The sequence below is a fragment of the Rhinolophus ferrumequinum genome, chromosome 17 (assembly GCF_004115265.2).
Source record: "Rhinolophus ferrumequinum isolate MPI-CBG mRhiFer1 chromosome 17, mRhiFer1_v1.p, whole genome shotgun sequence".
Lineage (NCBI taxonomy): Eukaryota > Metazoa > Chordata > Mammalia > Chiroptera > Rhinolophidae > Rhinolophus > Rhinolophus ferrumequinum.
In genome coordinates this window covers 13,559,698-13,578,354 of record NC_046300.1, presented here as the reverse complement: position 1 = coordinate 13,578,354, position 18,657 = coordinate 13,559,698, and the positions used below count along the sequence as shown (strand labels likewise).

The following is an 18,657-nucleotide window of genomic DNA, read 5'->3' as shown; positions in this document are numbered from 1 at the left end:
GAGAAACGAGTGGCAAGAGCGTGGCACCTGGTAAGCCCTTGGGTGCTGCCCTCCCTTCCAGGAGCACTTAGTTTGCCCATGCTCTGGCAGCGGCCTTAAGGGAGTAAAACTGAGGAAGCTATTCTTCATGTAAGTTTTAAGAACATGTATTTAATTAGTTACACATGATCCGTGTCCTCAAAGGACACTATCGAAAATGTTGACAGTCCTAAAAACGGATAAAGACAGTGACTAAAAACTTTTATTGGTTTATGTTTCTGTGGTATATTTTCATCTTTATTAAATGTTAACACCAAAGAATAGGGATAATATCCAGTGATTTCCTGATGTCACAATCTGCCCTTTTTACAGAGATAGACTCTCTGCTAGTGACATGCTCCAAGTCCGGAAAGTAATGGAACATGTTTATGAGAAAATCATCAACTTGGATAATGAGTCTCAAACCACCAGCTCTTCTAATAATGAAAAACCAGAACAGGAAAAAGAAGAGGATATTGCTGTGTTGGCAGAGGAGAAAATTGAACTTTTGTGCCAGGACCAGGTAAGTGGACTTGTGGACCACAGCCCCGTTTTTCTAGGGCTGGTGCTCAAAAAGTTACCTAATGTGGTGTGATTACGGTTCCCAAGTCTGTTGCTTTGGGGGCTTCTGCTTTGAGAGAGACTCAAGGAACGCTGGGTCTGTCCCACCTATTCATGAGGCCCCTAGCAAGAAAAAGACACAGGATCCTCTGGCTTGCAAAGCAGCATCTGCTGCGTTTAGGTTTGAAGAGGCAGTGGGTGGAGCAGTTTTAAATCAGGGTGCACTCAAGGCCTTTCTTCAGAGGAGTGGCTAAAGATGGTGCGCTGGCCTAGCCACAAGCTACCCGTGTCACGGTGCCGCGTTCATGCCTGCGTGCATGGCAGCTGTGTCAGCAAGAGCAGGCCACCAGGCATGGCGGGAGGAGACGACAAGCTGGGTCACCAGAGGAGAGTCCCTGAGTAAACAGTTACAGTCTTAGCTGTTAGAAGCTTTCACAGTTTTTATTATTTGCTATTCAGGTTTTGGATCCAAATATGGACCTTCGAACAGTGAAACACTTCATATGGAAGAGCGGTGGGGACCTCACCCTCCATTACCGGCAGAAGTCCACGTGAAGGGTGGGCGAACGAATGCTCCTGGGTATTCATTTCCTCTATGGCCCCAAGAGTAGTCCTAGGAAGCCCACTGAGCCCCAGCGGGAGCAAGACTTCTAACGGCCGATTTGGTATGGACCGAGATTCTCTTTCAGTTGAAGTGACTACTCGAGATGTAATATAGAAACCAGTCTCCTTGTGTAGATTAAACTGTCCCCAGGGAGGCAGAGAGAGCAGAAGCGCCCCCAGCAGACCGTGTCTTATGAGATGTACAGAGAACTGACGACAGGCCAGCGCAGACTCGGCTTTCTCCTTTTATTTCAAAGGACCTAATCTTTGTCTGTTAGCACTTGTTAGGGACACGTCGGTAGGGCCACATCTGTCACCGTGTTTCAACTTCAAACCCACACACTGTAGCTTTTCTAAGAGAGTACATTCCATTCACGCAGTACCTTTGAAGGCTTTTTCCAAGTTTGTCATTAAAAAAAAAAATTTGTTTTCACCATTTAAGACAATTATTTTTAACAGGAACTTGCCGTTGCACAATTCAAGAGTAAGCCCATTTCATAATAAATGATTATTGTTGGGCTTGTTTTTAATGTTGCATCTCAGATGTGTTCTTGTGGAAGAGCTGGTGAAATTCCAGGCCTGCACTTGGATCCTAGCACTTGGACTGCCAGGCCAGAATATGCCCTGCCTGTGCCCAGTGATGCCACGGCCCCCGGACCGTGCGGCAGCCACAGGGAGGTGCAGCGCTTTTACTGCCTCCTGTACTGTTGTTTTATTTATGGGCAGGGCTAGGTGACGTCACAGGGTGAGAGCAGCACGACACCATCAAAACTTAAGCCCATGATGAAATTTTAATTTCATTTAAATGCTACCTAAAACTCCTGGTGTCAGAGTGAACAGATGTCATGGTGAGTTAATTTGATATTCACATCCTGGAGGTACGCATACTTGTGTTTCCAGGGATTTATATGCAGGTTTTTGTTGTACCTGTGTGCAGATTTCTTTTCACTGTTCTAACGATCTAAAGCTTTCATAGAATCATTTGGATCTTGTATAGAACATAACTTATTGGGGATAAACACTTCAACTTTTGGCAGAAAAACACACTTTGGATTCTCCCCAAGGTCATTTGTATTCAGACCAGAACAGTGGTTCACCCCCATGAAACTACATGAGACAAGCCTCCTGTGTGAAGCCAGAAGCACAAGTGCCTTCAGAGGGCAGTTGATTCCAGTCCAGTTGCCTCCCCAGCTGGTGTGCAGTCTGTCGCCACAGCCGCAGGGACTAGGGAGGGCGCAGGGAAGCTTTTTCCTTTTCTACATCTTCACAGGTTCAGCTAGAGGCAGCTGATGGGCCTGGGTCCAGACCTTACTGTTTGAGACATTCTGATCGCACAACTGTAGAGACAGGGTTCCCTCACTGCTGGTCAGCCTCCTTTGGAAAGTGGACAGGTCATAGCCTCCGGCTCTTTCAAGAAGCGGCAGAGACATGTCACGTCTCTACCGAGTCTTTCTCCCTTATGCAGAGAGCAACCGGCTTCTTTTTTTAAAAAATCCTTTCTATCTGTTGGATACTACAGTGCACTATTTGGTGCACATTTTTTAGCAATGGTTGTGAATTAATGTCAAAAAAAGAAAAAGGAAAAAAAACACCTCATTTACCAGCCATCACTTGTGTTTGCATGAGGGGCCCTTGGGCTAAAGGAATGGGTTTTGCTGGGCCATTCTGCCCTGTGTGTGGAGCCTCGAGGGGTGGCTGCGCTCCCTTCCTGCCCTAGATCGGACCCCCAGCATGGTTGTACTTTCTTCTTCCAGTCAAACCAGTAACCATTTTCAGAAAATTTGAGTCTGCAATGCCAAAAGGGCAAAAGTCTGTATTTCACAGTTGTATAGAATAAAGGCTTTAGTTAAAATATTTCCTAGTACACATTTATTTTTTTCACTTGTCATTTTCCTTCATAATAGATTACATAGAAATTAAGAAACCTCTGATTTCGTGTTTGCCCTGGAAATCATTAGCATTAATACCCATTTTGTCCCCCAGTTTAGGGAGGGGAGCATGTAAATGTGAAGAAGAACCAGACCCCCTGGGGGAGGGGGGCTTTGGGTCAGACTGCCAGGCTCCAGTTCAGGGAAGCCGCCCTACTTTCTGGATTCCTGCGGACAGACACTGGGCTCCCAGACCATCCAGGAACCAGGCTCCAGCACCGGCTTCGCACACAAAGCTTATCAGCTCCCCGGGTGGGCTTGACAAGGGCTTGCTTTAATTTAAATGCAGTCACAGTGCTAGAAAGTTAAGTGTTCGCGGATTTGGGGTCCTCCTTCCGTGTACTTGGTCTGTGCCCTGCAGAGCAGACGGCCCTTGCCCTATCGACCTAAGCCGGCCTGGCTCTCCATTTCCTCGTAAGTGCAGACATTACAAATCAGGCAGCAAACGAAAGACTTTAGATGGACAGAGGCGGCTTTCATGGTAATCAGCAAGGAGTGGGAAGGTGGGGGACTAGCCAAGGCGGGAGGACTTCAGGTGATGATGGGATGTCTGCGTGGAGCCCTTCTCTTCCGGCAGGAGCTGGGCCGAGCAGAATACCCAACCTGGCCTTAGCCTCCCAGGGCACTTAGAGGTGGGAGGAACGGGTCCCCCACCCCCACACTATGGGAAAGAGCAGAAGGGCCCACATTCCCCCGTGCGTGCGTGCGTGGGAGCTGTGTGTAAAGAGATACATTCAGGACTGGCTTTGAGAGTACTTCGGATGGTGAACTTAAATTTACGACTTACTCAGCATGGGGGCTGGGCCGGATACCTCGTATACTTAGGTTGTTGTGTAAGTTTGGGAGCTGATGGGAGTCAGCACTGGGCTACGAGGTCCGTCAGTGTAGGACCTGGGGAAGAAGAAACATGGTCCAAGCACAGGTGAGCCTCGGCTAAAGGGCCTAGAGTTTTCAGCCCTTCTCCCCAAGGGAAGGTGGGCAAGTTCACTGCCTCGCCATCTGCGACTGGCACGGCAGTCAGCCTGAGCCAGCTGTGCGGTGTAGCAAGGCGATGAGGGCACATGACAGAAGACACAGTAAGTGGGGCTTCAGGGGTCCCCAGGACTTGGTGGCGGTGCCTTCCAGCATAGAGAGAGCTGGCTGAGCTGTGCGGGAAGAAAATCAAGGCAACCTCTACAGAGCAGTGAGGCAAACACTCCACGGCAACCCTTTCCTCCCTCACCCGTCGTCACCTGATCGTGGCTGGAGCCTGCCGTCTCCTGGCAAGCCCACGACCAAGCAGGAGCAAGCACTGGATGTAAGGGCACATGGCCAAAAGATGCCCTTCCCTGTGCCTACCCAGTGCGGCTCCGTGCCCACACAAGCAGCAACGCCACCTTTCCTACCCTAGCTCCCCCAAAACATTTCATCTGCGGTGCTGCTTCCCCAAAAGGATGTTTGACCTTCTCAAACAAGTGCCCAATTCCCCAAAGCCAGGACCATCGTGCAGAATTAATGCTGGGAAGTCATCTCTTGGAGACCAGTACGGTCTGAGTGGATACAAAAGTCCCCGCTAGCAGAAGTCCCTGCGTATCACACGGAGCCACAGTTATTAAGAAACTGAACACACCGGGCTGGGATCAGGCAAGGGACGGCCCATAGCATGGCCTGAGTTGCCTCCCCACATCTGCGCCTCACAAAATGCCATCAGGAGCCTTGTCACAGCCCAGGGCATTATTCGGGGGTAGAGAGTTTGGCCTCGCTGGGTGCCCCCTCAGCCTCAGCCTGTGGCCCCAAATCTGGACTCTGTGTGCTTGCCGGCTCCTCAGCCTGAGCTTCGAGCAGCTCAGCAGACAGCCCATCTTCCGGTGAGGCTGCAGAGGTGAGGCTGTCAGGAAGGGTCAGCTGGGGCAGGTGGTCCGGCGGGGCCTGGGCGCCGGGGCTGTCCGGGAAGGAGACTTCAAACTCTGACCCGGACCATGTGGCCTCACCTGAAACACAGGGTGGGGCTGAGGGGACCTGCAGAACCCGGGGCCACTGAGGCCGAGGGCACTAACCCCATCGATCCCCAAATCTCACCCCGGCGTTGGTGGGGGCAAGGAGATCTAGTGTACAGATGCCTTGAAGTGGCTGTGTTCCTCCCCAAGGCCAGCCGCTAACCCCCTGAGACATCGGGGGCAGCCTTCCCAACAACCCCTCCCCGAAGGCTTCACAAGGGGCCAGCCGCTCACCGCCACGCTCCTGAGAACCGCTGCTAGAGCAGACGTCTTCCAGCCCTGAGGCTGAGAGAGCTGAGGCGGTCAGCTCTGTGGAAGAGTGCGGGCTGGGCCAGACACTGGCATTGCTGCTGTCCAAGAGGGAGATGCCCGACACGTCCAGGAAGCCTAGGGGAAGGGGCACACTTCTTTGCCAGCACAGAACCCTGACTGCTGAAGGCTGGGGCCCTGGGCTCACTCTGCCCCGTTCCTGGGGCATCTGGCCCAACCTGAGGCTAATCTCCTCAGCCCGTGGTGATGCCTCCCACCCAACCCCTAAGAGGTTCCCCACTGCCTGTTTCTGAGGAAAGAAAGGGGCCTGGCATTGAGCATCGTGGGAGTAGCACAGTGGCAGTGGGCCCAGACCGTGCTCTGTCCCCAATTTGCTGTGTGACCTTGAGCAGGCCACTTCCTTTCTCTGGACTGCAGTCTCCCCATCCATACTGGATCACCCTCAGCCACCTTGGTGTGTATGAGATAGAAGGGCTCAGCAGGTCTGAGGAAGGTTTTGGCACTGCCGCCAAAGTCCAGCCCGAGCCAAGGGCCCCTTCAGCACCAGGGTTGCACTTCCCTCAGCCTCCTCTGCAAGGCCCACTCACTACCTGGGTCCATGACACGCTGCACTGGAGGCGGAGGCTCCATGGAACGTGGCACGCCATGGCCAGGACTCCCAGGCTCAAGAAGCTGTCCCTCCATGGAGGAGCCGGGTGCCTGCAGCAGGGCCTAGGGGAGTGAGGGAAGAAGAGCGAACAGGGAGACGGCAGTCGGGACAGTGTAGTCCAATCGAACCCCCAGCCCACGCTTGCCCCAGAAGTACTGCTCTGCCCGAAGGAGCAAAGAGCCTTGGTGATCCGCCCCGTCCTCTACGTGTCATGTGAAGTCAGGCAGAAGAGCCTGGCTGGCCTCCCCTGCAGTGCCACATGGCGACGGAGCACTGTTCCACTCTGCTGGGGAGCCCGGGTGCCCACCCCGCCGGGCCCCATCAATGACCCACAAGAGGAGGCCTTGCTTGAATTCCAGCGTGATTGGAGAGCAACCCTCGTGTGCCAGGCACCAGCCCAGCACCCAAGGCACCCAGGGACCTTAGCGGCCGTGAAGGCTAGACGGGCGCCCCCCTGCAAACTTGGCCATACAACCAGCCCAACTAGGGCTCTGGATGCCCAGCCCCTGGCCCAACTTTACCACATGCACTGAGGCATGGAACAAGGCTCTGCCCACCTCTGAGCCTCAGTTTCCCACTCATGAAATGACAACCAGTGCCTTGTCGTTACTGTCACTTCCAGGCCTGAGTAGCAGGAGTACCTGAGTGGGTTCCACTGTCCCAGAATGGGCACCTGTGCTCCCACTGGGCCCCAGACGCAGACGGGCCTCCTAAGGGCTCCACAGACAGGCCCCTTGTGACGCAGTCTCCAGAGGCTTCTCGCCCCGGCCGGCAGGCCCCTCTGCCGACATGAAGCTCCCCTCTGCCCCCGGCTGGCAGGTGCTCCCCACATACCTCCATGTAGTCATCCTGCCTGGAACCCATCTGTGGGCCAGGAGGGGCAGGCGAGTCCTGGGGGGTGGATCCAGGTGGTGAGGCACCAGGTGGCAGGGACCCATGTAGGGGGACACCAGGGGGTGGAGTACCAGGTGGCGGGGTACCAGACGGCAGGGAACCAGGTGGCTTCTTGTGGTGGCTGGGGGACTGGGTTGGGATCCGGTGCAGATACCCGTAGCCGATACCACAGCCCAGACTGCCAAAGGCCAGAAACATTCAATCCAGGAGTTGTCCCACAGCCCTTTCTATCTCTGCCATCACACCCACTAACGGCGGTGAGGGGCCTGGAAGGGTGCCTCTGGGGCCAATGGTCAGCCTCGGGATCCCTGGGCCCAGGGCCCAGCCCTCCACCCCCCAATGGGGCTCTGGAGCTCCATGCCCACCCAAGGCCCCACCAGGGCCCCACCCTGCAGCCCTCCGAACGTGGGAAGTACCTGCCCTCTCCACCCCAGGCTGCGTTGGGAGTTACAGTCACCTCCCGGCAGGAGTCGGACTCGGAGTTATAAACCATCAGCTTCAAGGGCTTCCCCTCGTGGGACTCGATGAGCGTGAAGAAGTCTTCAGACTATGACAAACACAGGGCCTGAGCCTTGCTCCCAGCAAAATGAGGCACTTCTCACGGACAGCACCCATCTCTCCACACCCCATCCGGGGGACTTGGGGAAGGGCAGGCCGCAGGTTCCTCACCTCCTGGAGGACCTGGTCTGAGCCAACCACATAGTCTGTGTAGGGGCGCAGGCCAGCAAGGGAGGCAGGCGAAGAGGGTTCCACGTCCTGGGGAAAGAATCTCGAACTATCGGCCTTGCTACTGGAGGGGGGCGATGGGGAGAGGCCAGGGGAGCTGCCTCTCCAGGTAGCGAGGAGGACACTTGTCGTATCCCCAGGCCAAGGCCCAGGGGACTCTCCTACCTCCCCTACTAATTCTCCACCTCCCCCCAGGTCCAAGGCTGCCCAGCAGAGGGCAGTGCCATGGCACAGCTCACAGCACTGAGCTCTGGAATCTGACCTGGTTTCAATTGCTGACTCCACCAACGGCTAGCTGGGTGACTAGGGACACCACTTAACCCCTCAGGACCTCAGTTTCCCCACAATTAAGAGTAGGATATGTAGTGCTTACACATAGGGTTGCTGAGAAAATTTTAAAAATAATACATGTAAAGAATGAAAATCACACCCTGGCCCACAGTAAGTGCCTAACTGCACTGCTGTTACTGCTGCAGGGTGTGCAGCTAAAGACCGTGGGCAGGGGCTGGAGGTGAGGGCAGAGAGCAGAACTGGGTACAAGGGTCGCTTTCTCCCTTGGAGAGGGTCCTTGGAAAACTCTACCACTCCTGATCTCCCAGAGAAACGCAAAGGGGTTGGCACCATCACCCCCATCGCTCCTATGGACAAACTGAAGCAGGCTGAAAAGGTTGAGAAGGCGCCCCCAAGAAGTCAGTGAACACTAGAAAAGGCTAGAAACCAAATCAGCCAATTTTCAGCTGAGGGCACGGTCCTTCCACCAAGCCATAGGACCAAGCATTCTTGAGAACTTGGGCACTATCAGTGGACGTACATGTCACATGTGCATGTGTGTCTGTGAACAGACACTAACAGCAACATCTGTGACAATGAAACTCAGATTCATTAAGGTTCAGACCCCACACACCAACCCAGTGTCCAAAGGTGCTCTCAGAGGACCTGCCAGAAAACACATGGTACTGGCATCCTATAGAATACACCAGAAGAAAAAAAAAAAAAAAAACTCTATATATAAAGACTAAAATCAGGCCGACCCAGTGGCTCAGGTGGTTGGAGCGCCGTGCTCCTAACACCGAGGTCTCTGGTTCGATTCCCACATGGGCCAGTGAGCTACGCCCTCGACAGCTAAGACTGTAAACAACCGCTGTCCCTGGAGCTGGGCTGCCGTGAGCTGCTGTGAGCTGCCGTGGGCTGTCGTGAGTGGCTGGCAGCCGGCAAGAGATGCCATGGCTGCTGTGAGCGGCCGACCGCCGACCGCCTGCCTCAGCCAAGGGAGCATAAGGCTCATAATACCAGCATGGGCCGGGGAGCTGTGTCCTACACAACTAGACTGAGAAACAACAGCTTGAACTGGAGTGGGGGCTGAGGCAGAAGAAGGGGGAGGAAAAAAAGACTAAAAGCAGCAGCAGCATTCTGGAAGAGTAACCACCCTTCCAGTACATAGTATCTCCACCTTTCAATGTAAGAAACCATGGTATAGAGGGTAAGAAGTGCCCAAAGTCACGTGGCCAATAAGAAGCCACGTGCAGGTAATGATGAGCTGTCCTCTCTGGGACACTGGAATGAGTGAGGCCAGACCCTGCCCTTGGGGAGCCCTCTAATAGACCCACTGGCTGCTGGCCCATCTCAGTTGCCCTCACACTCCACCCTGACCCGCAGCTACTCCTACACACACCCTCACATGTTCTGGCCCCGCCACCTTCCCCCACATGCGTTACCCATATAGCCCCTGGTCCGTGGCACCCACATCCGCGCCCCGCCCCGCCCCCACTCACCAGCACGTGCCACACATGCTCGCTGGCCCGGCGGAAGCTGCAGAAGCGCACGCTGGCGCCCAGCAGGCCCTGGCCGCCCCACATGTTGCTGGGCACCACCTCCACCTCGCGCACCTTCATGGTCTTCATGTTGAACACCTCCAACTTCACGGGCTTCTCCACATTGGCCTTCAGCAGAGCCTTCAGCGTGTCATTCTCCTTGTTCTGCGGGGGCAGGGGGCTGACTCCAAGCCCTCCCCCAAGCCCCAGCCGGTCCCCTCAGATAAGTCTAGGTCTGAGATGGGGCCTTGGTGGCCAGCTGCCTCCGCAGGGCCTGGTGTGGGATGTGCAGGAGCAGTGGCTGGGCCCAGGTCCACAGGCCAGGGCTGGGCCAGCAGCTGCTGAGCCCCCCACCACCTCCAAGCAGTGCTCAACCTGCCTCCCTCACCCCCCCAGAAAACACAGCAGAGCAAGCAAAGAGCCTCCTGGGTCCAGAGCACTGCAGGACTGCCCCACTCAGCTGCCCTTGGCCGGAGCCTCACATCTCTCATGCCCCAAGGGCAGGCCCCTTAGGCCTTGGGGCCACCAAGAAAGAGTCCACTGCCTCCCTCCCACCCCTGAGAGCTCAGGAGCTGAGAATTGGGCAGGGCCCCAATCAAGCTAAGATAGCGCTGGAAGAAGGGGAGATGAGGCTGGGCCTCCCTCCAGAAGAAAAGGGAAGCAGGAACCAGGCTGGGGCCTCCGGTGGGGCAGAAGGACATACACACGCAGCAAAGCAAAGCAGGGTGTGGGAGCTCACCAGCCGCGAGTGCCCGATGGTGATGATGAAGTCAAAGTAGGGCTCCAGGCCCGCCTGCTGGGCCGGGGAGTTCTCCTGCACCTGTCCCAAGCACAGGCCAGTCACCGCGCCAGGCCCGTGACTCCAATGAAGCCCCCAGCCCTCAATTTCAGAGACCATCACCACTCCCTGTGTCCTGACGAGACACATGCACTGGCATGAACTCTTCTGGAGAGGCCACACGTGGCCATTGTCAAGGTAAACTCCATCCTCTCTCGCTACCTTCCTGGGCACAAATTTTCCTCTAGGAAAATGGCTCTTTCCTGATCATGATCCACAGGACATGCTTCCAGAGATGCCTCACAGGAGAGTTCAGTCGGCCCTGGGGGCTACCAGTTGGCCACATGGAGACCGGGTGGCACAGGCCTATGGGGAAAGCCAGGAAGGTTTCCCAGAAAGGTTTAACTGTGGACAAGAAGGGAGGCCCAACACACAGTGGAAGAAGCGGACAGGCCCCAGGATAGATGGGACCAGGGCTGTGCCCAGAAAGAGGCAGTGGGGAAGGCAGCCTGTGGCCAGACCCCAGAGGACCCCAGACCCTGTGGTAACAGATCCAAGGCCAGTCCAACAGGCGTGGGTTGCTGCTGAGGAATGGTGGCTGAAGACAGCACACCCCAGAGGCAGGAAGGAGCCTGATCCAGGGAGCCTAGTGAGCAGTGTCCAGTCCCTTCTTACAACCTAGCGGCCACTCCCTTGTAGGACATCTCCTCCGAGATCCATTCTCTGCCCTGCCCTGAACTCCTTAACTCACTGCTGCCTCCACCAGCACAACAAGCAGGCCTCGCCTCTACATAGAAATCCATCTCAAAGGCCCCATTTACAGAGCCTTGCTCAAACAATGCAGCCTTTATCCCCAGGTCCCAACCCTGAAGGTGGGCCCCACACCCTCAGGCCTTTGGCTGTGAGCTCTTGATGCCCTGCTGGACAAGCATGGCCCGTCCCAGCCCCGAGAGCACAGGGCTCATGTGGCCTCAGGTTCTGGACGGGAGGGCTCTGTGGCTTCTGTCACCCAACAGCCCCTCCAATCCTGGATCCCCACGCTGAAGGAGAGCTCACTGCTGAGCCTTCGGATCAAGGCCAGTTTGCCCTGGAATCAGTACTCCGTCCTGGCAGCATCACCAACTGAGCCCAATCGCCACCTCCAGAAGCCACCATGGCTTCCAGTAAGAGTGGGCTCAGAAATCCAAAACTTCAATTCAAAACTCTTTATGCACTCCTATGTTTATTGCAGCACTATACACAATAGCTAAGACATGGAAACAACCAAAATGCCCATCGGTAGATGACTGGATTAAGAAACTGTGGTACATTTATACAATGGAGTATTATGCAGCCATAAAGAAGAAAGAAATCTTACCATTTGCAACAACATGGATGGATCTAGAGAACATTATGTTAAGTGAAATAAGTCAGACAGAGAAAGATAAGTACCATATGATCTCACTTATTTGCGGATTCTAAAGAAAAGAATAAGTGAATGAACTAATCAGAAACAGTTTGGGAGACAATGAGGAAAAACTGAGGGTTGCTAGATGGACGGGAGGGGTGGGGGGTGGGGGGGAGGGTGAGGGGATTGGAGGGCAATCGGTGACCATAGGATGGCCACGGGCTTGAAAATTAATCTGGGGAACGTAATTTGGTGGTTACCAGAGCGTAAGGGGGTTGGGGGGTGGGGGATGAGGGTGAGAGGGATCAAATGTATGGTAATGGAAGGGGAGCTGACTCTGGGTGGTGAACACACGGTGTGATTTATGGATGATGTGATACAGAATTGCACACCTGAAATCTATGTAATTTTACTAACAATTGTCACCCCAATAAATTAAAAATAAATTAAAAAAAAAAAAATAGAGTGGGCTCAGAAACCACTCGAGCCCTAGTTAGCCTGGCTCAGGGCAATTGCTCTAAGGCCCTGCAACCAGGGAGCTACTACCCTTTCAGGGGAAAGCTGGGACAAGGTGGCTTTTGAAAACCATAGTACAATTCATCAGGGATAGCTTGCGGAGAGGTACTGCTCCCTGCCCAGGGCGACTCCCAAGCCACTCCACCTCTGGTACCACTGTCAACATTGTGTGTCAGCCGCCCTCCATCACCAATGAGGTCCAGAGGCTCAGGTCCCTCATCCCCAGGCCCGGCCGTCTACCAGCCCAACCAGTGTCTCTGCCTACCCTCTCCTGTGGCCTTGTCCGGCTAGCTGTATCACTGCCCTTCTCCTGGGCTTTGTCATCTCCCACTATGGCTCCTGCCTACCATACCCCCACTGCACCCCCACTCCCACAACAATCACAGCCCTCTGTCTGGCCCTCCCATGAGGGTTCCCATGACACCCAATCCCACACACCCACAAACCAGAACCCTCCCCCCACTGCAATCCCTGTCAGAGAACCTCCTGTGATTGACAATGACAGCAGTTTACCACTCCCTGAGGGTGGGCTGGCTGCCAGGGGACTGCGCCACCTGCTTTACCTGTCATTTAACCCTTTTACTAACCCCCCAATTTACAGAGGAGGAAAAGTACTCCGTGATTCAGTAATCTGAATCCAAGAAACCCAACCCAGGGCCTGCTCCTAACTACTGCCCTGTAACAGCCATTTCTGGGGGAATCCTCCACTGCTCCAAGCTCGTTGAAGGCAGGGACGTCTCCATTGTGCCTGGCACACAGTGGGAACGCCAATATTTATAGAAGGCAGCACACTTGTTCTTCAGTTTTTAAAAATGCAAATAGGTAATGTCACATCTCCACTTAGAACCTCCCAATGGCTCCACATGTCAGGACAAAATTCGAAATCTTTGGGACAACATGCAGGTCCCCGCAGTCAGGCCTCATCCTTTACCACTCTCCTTACGCAGCCACACCACTCCATCTCCATGCTTTTCCTCAAACACAACGAGCACAACCCATCCTCGGGGCCTCCGTCTGTCTAGAATGCTCTTCCCCCAAACATCTGCTGTGTCCACTCCTTCCTTTCAAAGTGTCTGTTTAAACGTTACTTGATCAGAGGCCTTTCCAGACCTACCCAAAACAGCACCCACACATCACTCTGTGTCCCCTTGCCCTGCTTTATTTTTCTCCCTCGCAATGATCACCACCTACCATATATTTCTGTTTCTGGTCTGTCTCCCTTGTCTCCCTGCCGGCATCCAAATGTAAGCTCCGTGAGAACAAGGACAGTGTCTTTTCTTCCACTGCTGTATCTGTGCACTGCCACAATGTAGATCAAAACTACCTGAGATTGCGAAGACTTCCAATCTGCAGATCTCTCCACTCTGTCTCTCCAACAGGCCCTTCCAGTCTTCACTCCACCATCACGCCACGCCTCCTGTTTGCCAATATCCTCAATGTGTTTGCCTTCCCATAAAAGCTGTTGGAAGACTCTCCTGCTGGATGTATTCCATTGTCCACCTTTCCTGTGCAGTGCCTCACCATGATGTCCACCAGAAAAAGACCATCACCAAGCACAAATCTTGTCACCTCTGGGTCCTGAAGCTAAGGTGGCTTTCATTTTAGAAAACCCCTTCTTTCAGATGCCCCCTACCCCACCCCAGGGCTGATAACAGAGCTTCCCATCACAATGAAGAAACCAGGCAACAGCCAGGCACCAAACTGAGGAGCTTGCACCCATCTCTGCAGCCTCCCAGGATGCACAAGAGAAAAGGGGTCCTTCCCCGCTGCACTCCAGCCAGAGTCCCTCCAGCCCCTCACCTCCGTTACAGCCCCTCCCTCTACAAATCTCGACCCCAAATCTCCATCTGGCTGCGGGCCCCTCTCCTCACCTTCAGACTCGAGGAGTCCCACTCTGTCTCCACGTTCCCCAGGACTGCTCACCCAGACCTCCTTGTAGCCACACGGAGAGGACATTTTCAGCCGCAACCTTACCGCGCCTCTCCGCGAGGTTTCACCTGGGACCCTACCTCAGCTGCAGACGCTGTCCCCGTGCATTCTGCGGCATTCTCCCTCTCCCAATTTCCCTGGCTCTTTTGCACTAGTCCTTGAGTCCCGCAAGGCTTTCTGACCCCACAGCTGGCGGGATACGCGCCGACAGGCCCCCCGCGGCTGGTGTCCACTTGGTTACCCCGGACCCACCAGCAGGGATCGCCGGAGCCTCGGAGTTGATGGCTCTCTCCCCAGGCCCAGCACCAAGCGCTGCACACAGCAGGCGATCACAAATGCGACTTAAGTCTACAAATGCGTACGACTGGACCTGGTGCAATCTTCACCAGGGAAAAGTGCCATTCCGGGGCGGCCTGACACGACCAGGAAACGCTCCCGCTTCCTGAACAGCTGGCACCCGGCGCGCGCCGCGCCGACAGCGACCGCAGACCCGCGGGGGGCCAGAAGCGCTGCGGGGCCGCCTCTCGCGGGCAGTTCCCACCGCGAAGGGGGCACCACTCTCCACCTGGCTGCTGCATTAGGACCAGGAGTGTTCTCGGGCCCGCGATCAGGGGTACTGGAGCGTCCCTGCGGGCGCCCGGCCCAAGTCACCGGCGCCGCGGGGGCGACTCACCCCGTGCAGGTGGAAGCCCTCGGCGCCGCCCGCGGGCTGCTCGGCGCTGGCGCCCACACCCATGGCAGAGGCCCGGCTCCTTCGCCGGGGTCCGGAACCGCGGCGCGGCCCCAGCCACACCAGCGCGTACTAGCCCTCTCGGCGCTCGATTACCAGATCCTTGTCACGTGAGCGCCTTTCTACTTCCACTCCTGACTCTGACGCCCTTAACAACCAGCCCGCCGCTCCGTCTCCAAGGACGCGCGCACCTCCCACTTCCGGCAGCCAGAGGCGTGCCCAGGACCCTGACTCGGGAATCGGGCCTCGCGCGGCCCCACCAGACCCGCTCTCGGAGCCGCGAGAGCCCAGTGATGAGCAGCAATGACTCCTCCCTTATGGTGCGTGGCCCAGACCCTGCCCGACCTCTCCCTTTAGGATTCTCCGCCCCAGCCCGGATTCTCCGCCCCAGCCCGGTAACCCCCGCGCCCTGCTGCTTTCCTGCCACCTCTGACAGTTCCTGCTGTCCCCTTTACCCGCCTTTTGCTGTCCCTGGCAGCTACTGGCGGTCCCCGCCCCTTGCCGCCTCACTCTCCCTGGTGAGTGCATCCTCTCTGGTGCTCTCCTGTGCACCCTGAGCCCCAAATCAACATCCTCACCCAGTCCTGTGCCCCAGCTCTCCTAAACCAATGCATCCAAAACCGATTTCCATCATCTTGCCATCATGTCCCCTTCCCCTGCCTGTGCCTCTTCTTCTGTGTCCCCCACCACCATTTGATCCTCCAGCCTTAACCTGTTTCCCATCCCCCGATTCTATCTGCAAGTCATGTCAGTTCTTAAATGTCTCCTGAGTTCACCCACTTCTTTTTATCTCTTAGCCCAGACCACCACCATCTCTCCCCTAGGCACTTGCAACAGCTCCCCTCCCAACAGGTTCCTCTGCTTCAGCTCCTTCACCTGCAGTCCCCCCAGCCCCCACCCACATACACAAAAACCAATGGTGTTTGCAAAAACACACATGTGCATACATCCCTTCCCCTGCTTAAAGCAATTCCGCCTGCTTCCTATGATCCATAGGATAGCGCCTGGGCCCTTATATATAGCCCACAGCCTGGTTACAATCCAACCACATCTGTCCTCAACCCCAGCACCCACCAACCTTAGGGGAAGTGAGATTTACTTTGAAATCTCAGCCCGTTACTGCATGACCTTTGTCAAGACACAGTCTCCATGGCCTTCAGCTCCCTTACCTGGGAAGGTATGGAGAGGATAATGCAGAAGATAATGGAGGTAAAGCCCTGGATACAGCTTCCAGCAGGTGGTTAGCCCACAATAACTTGTAACCAACTATTGGTGTAATTATTCTTATTATTGATCCTCTCTCTTTCTCTTTAGTTCCTTCCTAGGACAGCCTGAATTGAATTCTCTATCACATTTGAAACAGAATCTGCAATAATTCCAAAACACACACTTCCAAATTCCTTCCCAGGGAAACTGCATAGAGCTGCCCCTGGGGCTGGTGAAGATCAGGATGTGGCCTGAATGTTCTCGTTGTCTTCCCTTTACAGAACTGAGGAGAAGCAGGCAATAGGGGCGTGAGCGGGTCAGGACAGAGACAGAGAAGGGCTATTGCAACTGTGTCTTCCCTCCCTTAGGCTGGGATCATTTACTACAGCCAGGAAAAGTACTTCCGCCATGTGCAGCAGGCTGCAGCCATGGGCCTGGAAAAATTCAGCAACGACTCCGTGCTGCAGTTCTTTAAAGCCTATGGAGTCTTCAGGGAAGGTAAGGACTCACCAGTGTTGGTCTCCTGACCTGGGCACTAGCCTAGCACTAACACTTGGCTCTACCTAGATGCCCACTTCTACCCCAGTCATGGAAACAGTCTTAACAGTCAGTGCCTAGATCCCCAGGTTAATCCACAGAAGCCTGTGCAATCTATATCTAGTTGACTTTGGGATCTCAGAGAATTTACAACTGCTGCGCTGCACCTCAGTTTCTTCATCTCTACAGTGAGTGGGTGGAGAGATAATGGCATGATTACTGAACTAATGGCAGGTTTGGAAGCTGAGAGCCAGTAATGCAGGAAAAGGAGGAAGTGGCGAGTGTGGGTACTGGCAGGTATGGCATAGGTGCAGGAGAGGAGTGGGCGCGTGCAGGTGCTGACTCACTGACATTCAGAAAGTGGTCTTGGGCTGGGGGCCGGCTGAGCTGTCCATAGCCAACATCTGTGCACATGGAGGGGTAAATGTAATCGGTGGCTCAAATACCTTGAGGTCCTTCTTCAGAACTGACCCCCAGCCAAAAATCTCAGTCTCACAAGTATCCCTGCTAGTACTCACAGGTACGTCCTCGGCTCCAAGTCCTCCAGCCCCTGGCAGCCTGGACCACGGTGCCAGCAGTCTTTTCAGGGAACTTCAGTCTTTAGGGACCTCAGGCCATTGGGGACCTTTTGGACCAGTTAGTCCTCTGATTCTGGGTGAAGATAGGTGGTGTCAAACCTTCGGTTACCCTGAGAAGGACTCTCATGTATCTGCCACGGAGCCCTCTGCCCTCTGGGCATAGAGCCCAAAAGCATAACCATGTGGGCTCTCTTTGCAGAGCGCATCCAGGATGCCATCAGCAACCTGGAGAGCATCCGGAATCACCCAGACGTGTCCCTGTGCTCCACCATGGCCCTCATGTATGCTCACAAGAGCTGCGAAACCATCGGTGAGTGCAGCCATGCTCAGCTGAGCCTGGTCCCACCTGGGAAAGAGAGCCCCCCTCCAGAGACACAGCCCCTCCAGGGCTGCAGAAGGTGTGTGCCCTGGTGACTGCGGGTGCTGTTGGCCAGTGAGGAGTGACTGCCGCTCCCCTCCCCCCAGAGACCTCAAAGATCACCCCACGCCTAGGCGCAGTTGAGTAGGAGCCACAGGAAGAGAGCATGACAGTGGGAGGGTTCCTCCTTCCAGATTCCAAGAATTGGGGAGACACCCTGCTTTCCTTTGCCAAGATCTCATGGGACAAAATCAAGCTAATGTAAATAATTCTACTGCTAGTCTCCACTCCTCTAGAGAGATTCCAAGAGACCACAAACTACTATTTCCACCTAGAACGGATTGTGGGCTTGAGGTGGGGGATTCGGGTGTGGTGTGTCTGTATAAATCTCAGACAGCAAGCCCAAGTCCAGGCCTGGGCAGCTCCCATGGTGTCTCAGGAGCCAGTGTTGTTGGTTTCCAGGCCCCAGGCTGGTGTGTGTTTGGCTCCTTGTATTGAGGGAGGTCCAGAGCCTCCAGACACAACCTCCTGGGCCCTCAGTTTTCCCTGCAGCACCAGGCAAACCTCCTCATTCTCACTCACCCTCTTCCTCCTCTTTGGGATTCACAGACCAAGAAGCAATTCAGGAGCTCCATAGCAGCCTGAAGGAAATCCGCAAGAAGGCCAGCGGGACTGCCCTGTACTATGCCGGCCTCTTCCTCTGGCTCATGGGCCACCATGACAAGGCCAGGGAGTACATTGACCGCATGCTGAAGCTCTCCAACAGCTCCAGTGAGGTACTCACCGCAGGCATCCTGGGGCAACAGCCAAAGAAAGTAGCGTCCCGACATATCGCAATAGGGTGGCCCTGGGCCTGGGGGAGAACCCCACCCAGGCACTGACAAGATCCTGGGTCTCACGGTGCCCCCACCCACATTGTCTCCGGGCTTAGCCCAGTATACACTGGCATTTGTGTGGAGTCCAGTGGGCACATAGGTGTTCTGTGACTTGTACTATATATTCTAAAACTCTTGACATTTAGAAATTAGACTTTTTTACCTAACGGTCCATATTTCCTGGTTCTTTTGAAAAACTAGATGACCTGGCTACACGGGGCCTGCACGTCCTCATTGTAGTGATCTGCTCATACAGTAGATCTCATGTACCATGGAGGTCACATGCAGTGGGTCTGCACTCAGGGCAGGATTTGAAGCCTCAGTCTA

The 18,657-nt window shown here is 54.9% G+C and overlaps 3 protein-coding genes across 7 annotated transcripts in view; 2 read left to right on the top strand and 1 right to left on the bottom strand.

Moving 5' to 3' along the window:
- WDR48 (WD repeat domain 48) overlaps nt 1–3,040 on the top strand; it is a 45,579-nt gene extending 42,539 nt beyond the window's left edge. The window contains exons 18-19 of one of the 2 annotated variants that reach the window (XM_033132237.1): nt 352–541; nt 1,039–3,040. In XM_033132237.1, the coding sequence (XP_032988128.1) occupies nt 352–541; nt 1,039–1,134 (286 nt within the window). In that variant the 3' untranslated portion in view covers nt 1,135–3,040. The remainder of the gene's footprint in view (nt 1–351; nt 542–1,038) is intronic. The other variant, XM_033132236.1, reaches the window with a different exon arrangement.
- Nucleotides 3,041–4,390: 1,350 nt separating this feature from the next.
- GORASP1 (golgi reassembly stacking protein 1) lies at nt 4,391–14,906 on the bottom strand. Its single transcript, XM_033132240.1, has 9 exons — nt 14,720–14,906; nt 10,176–10,256; nt 9,398–9,601; nt 7,569–7,655; nt 7,316–7,446; nt 6,840–7,077; nt 5,947–6,067; nt 5,321–5,473; nt 4,391–5,080 (listed from the first exon to the last, which is right to left on the bottom strand). Exons 1-9 carry the CDS (start codon nt 14,780–14,782, stop codon nt 4,824–4,826), a joined length of 1,335 nt encoding a protein of 444 aa, XP_032988131.1. The 5' UTR covers nt 14,783–14,906; the 3' UTR covers nt 4,391–4,823.
- Nucleotides 14,907–14,935: 29 nt separating this feature from the next.
- The window catches only part of TTC21A (tetratricopeptide repeat domain 21A), a 34,071-nt gene continuing 30,349 nt past the window's right edge, over nt 14,936–18,657 (top strand). For all 4 annotated transcript variants that reach the window (XM_033132235.1, XM_033132234.1, XM_033132233.1 and 1 more), the window contains exons 1-4: nt 14,936–15,096; nt 16,351–16,480; nt 17,297–17,407; nt 18,065–18,231. In XM_033132235.1, the coding sequence (XP_032988126.1) occupies nt 15,070–15,096; nt 16,351–16,480; nt 17,297–17,407; nt 18,065–18,231 (435 nt within the window). In that variant the 5' untranslated portion in view covers nt 14,936–15,069. The remainder of the gene's footprint in view (nt 15,097–16,350; nt 16,481–17,296; nt 17,408–18,064; nt 18,232–18,657) is intronic.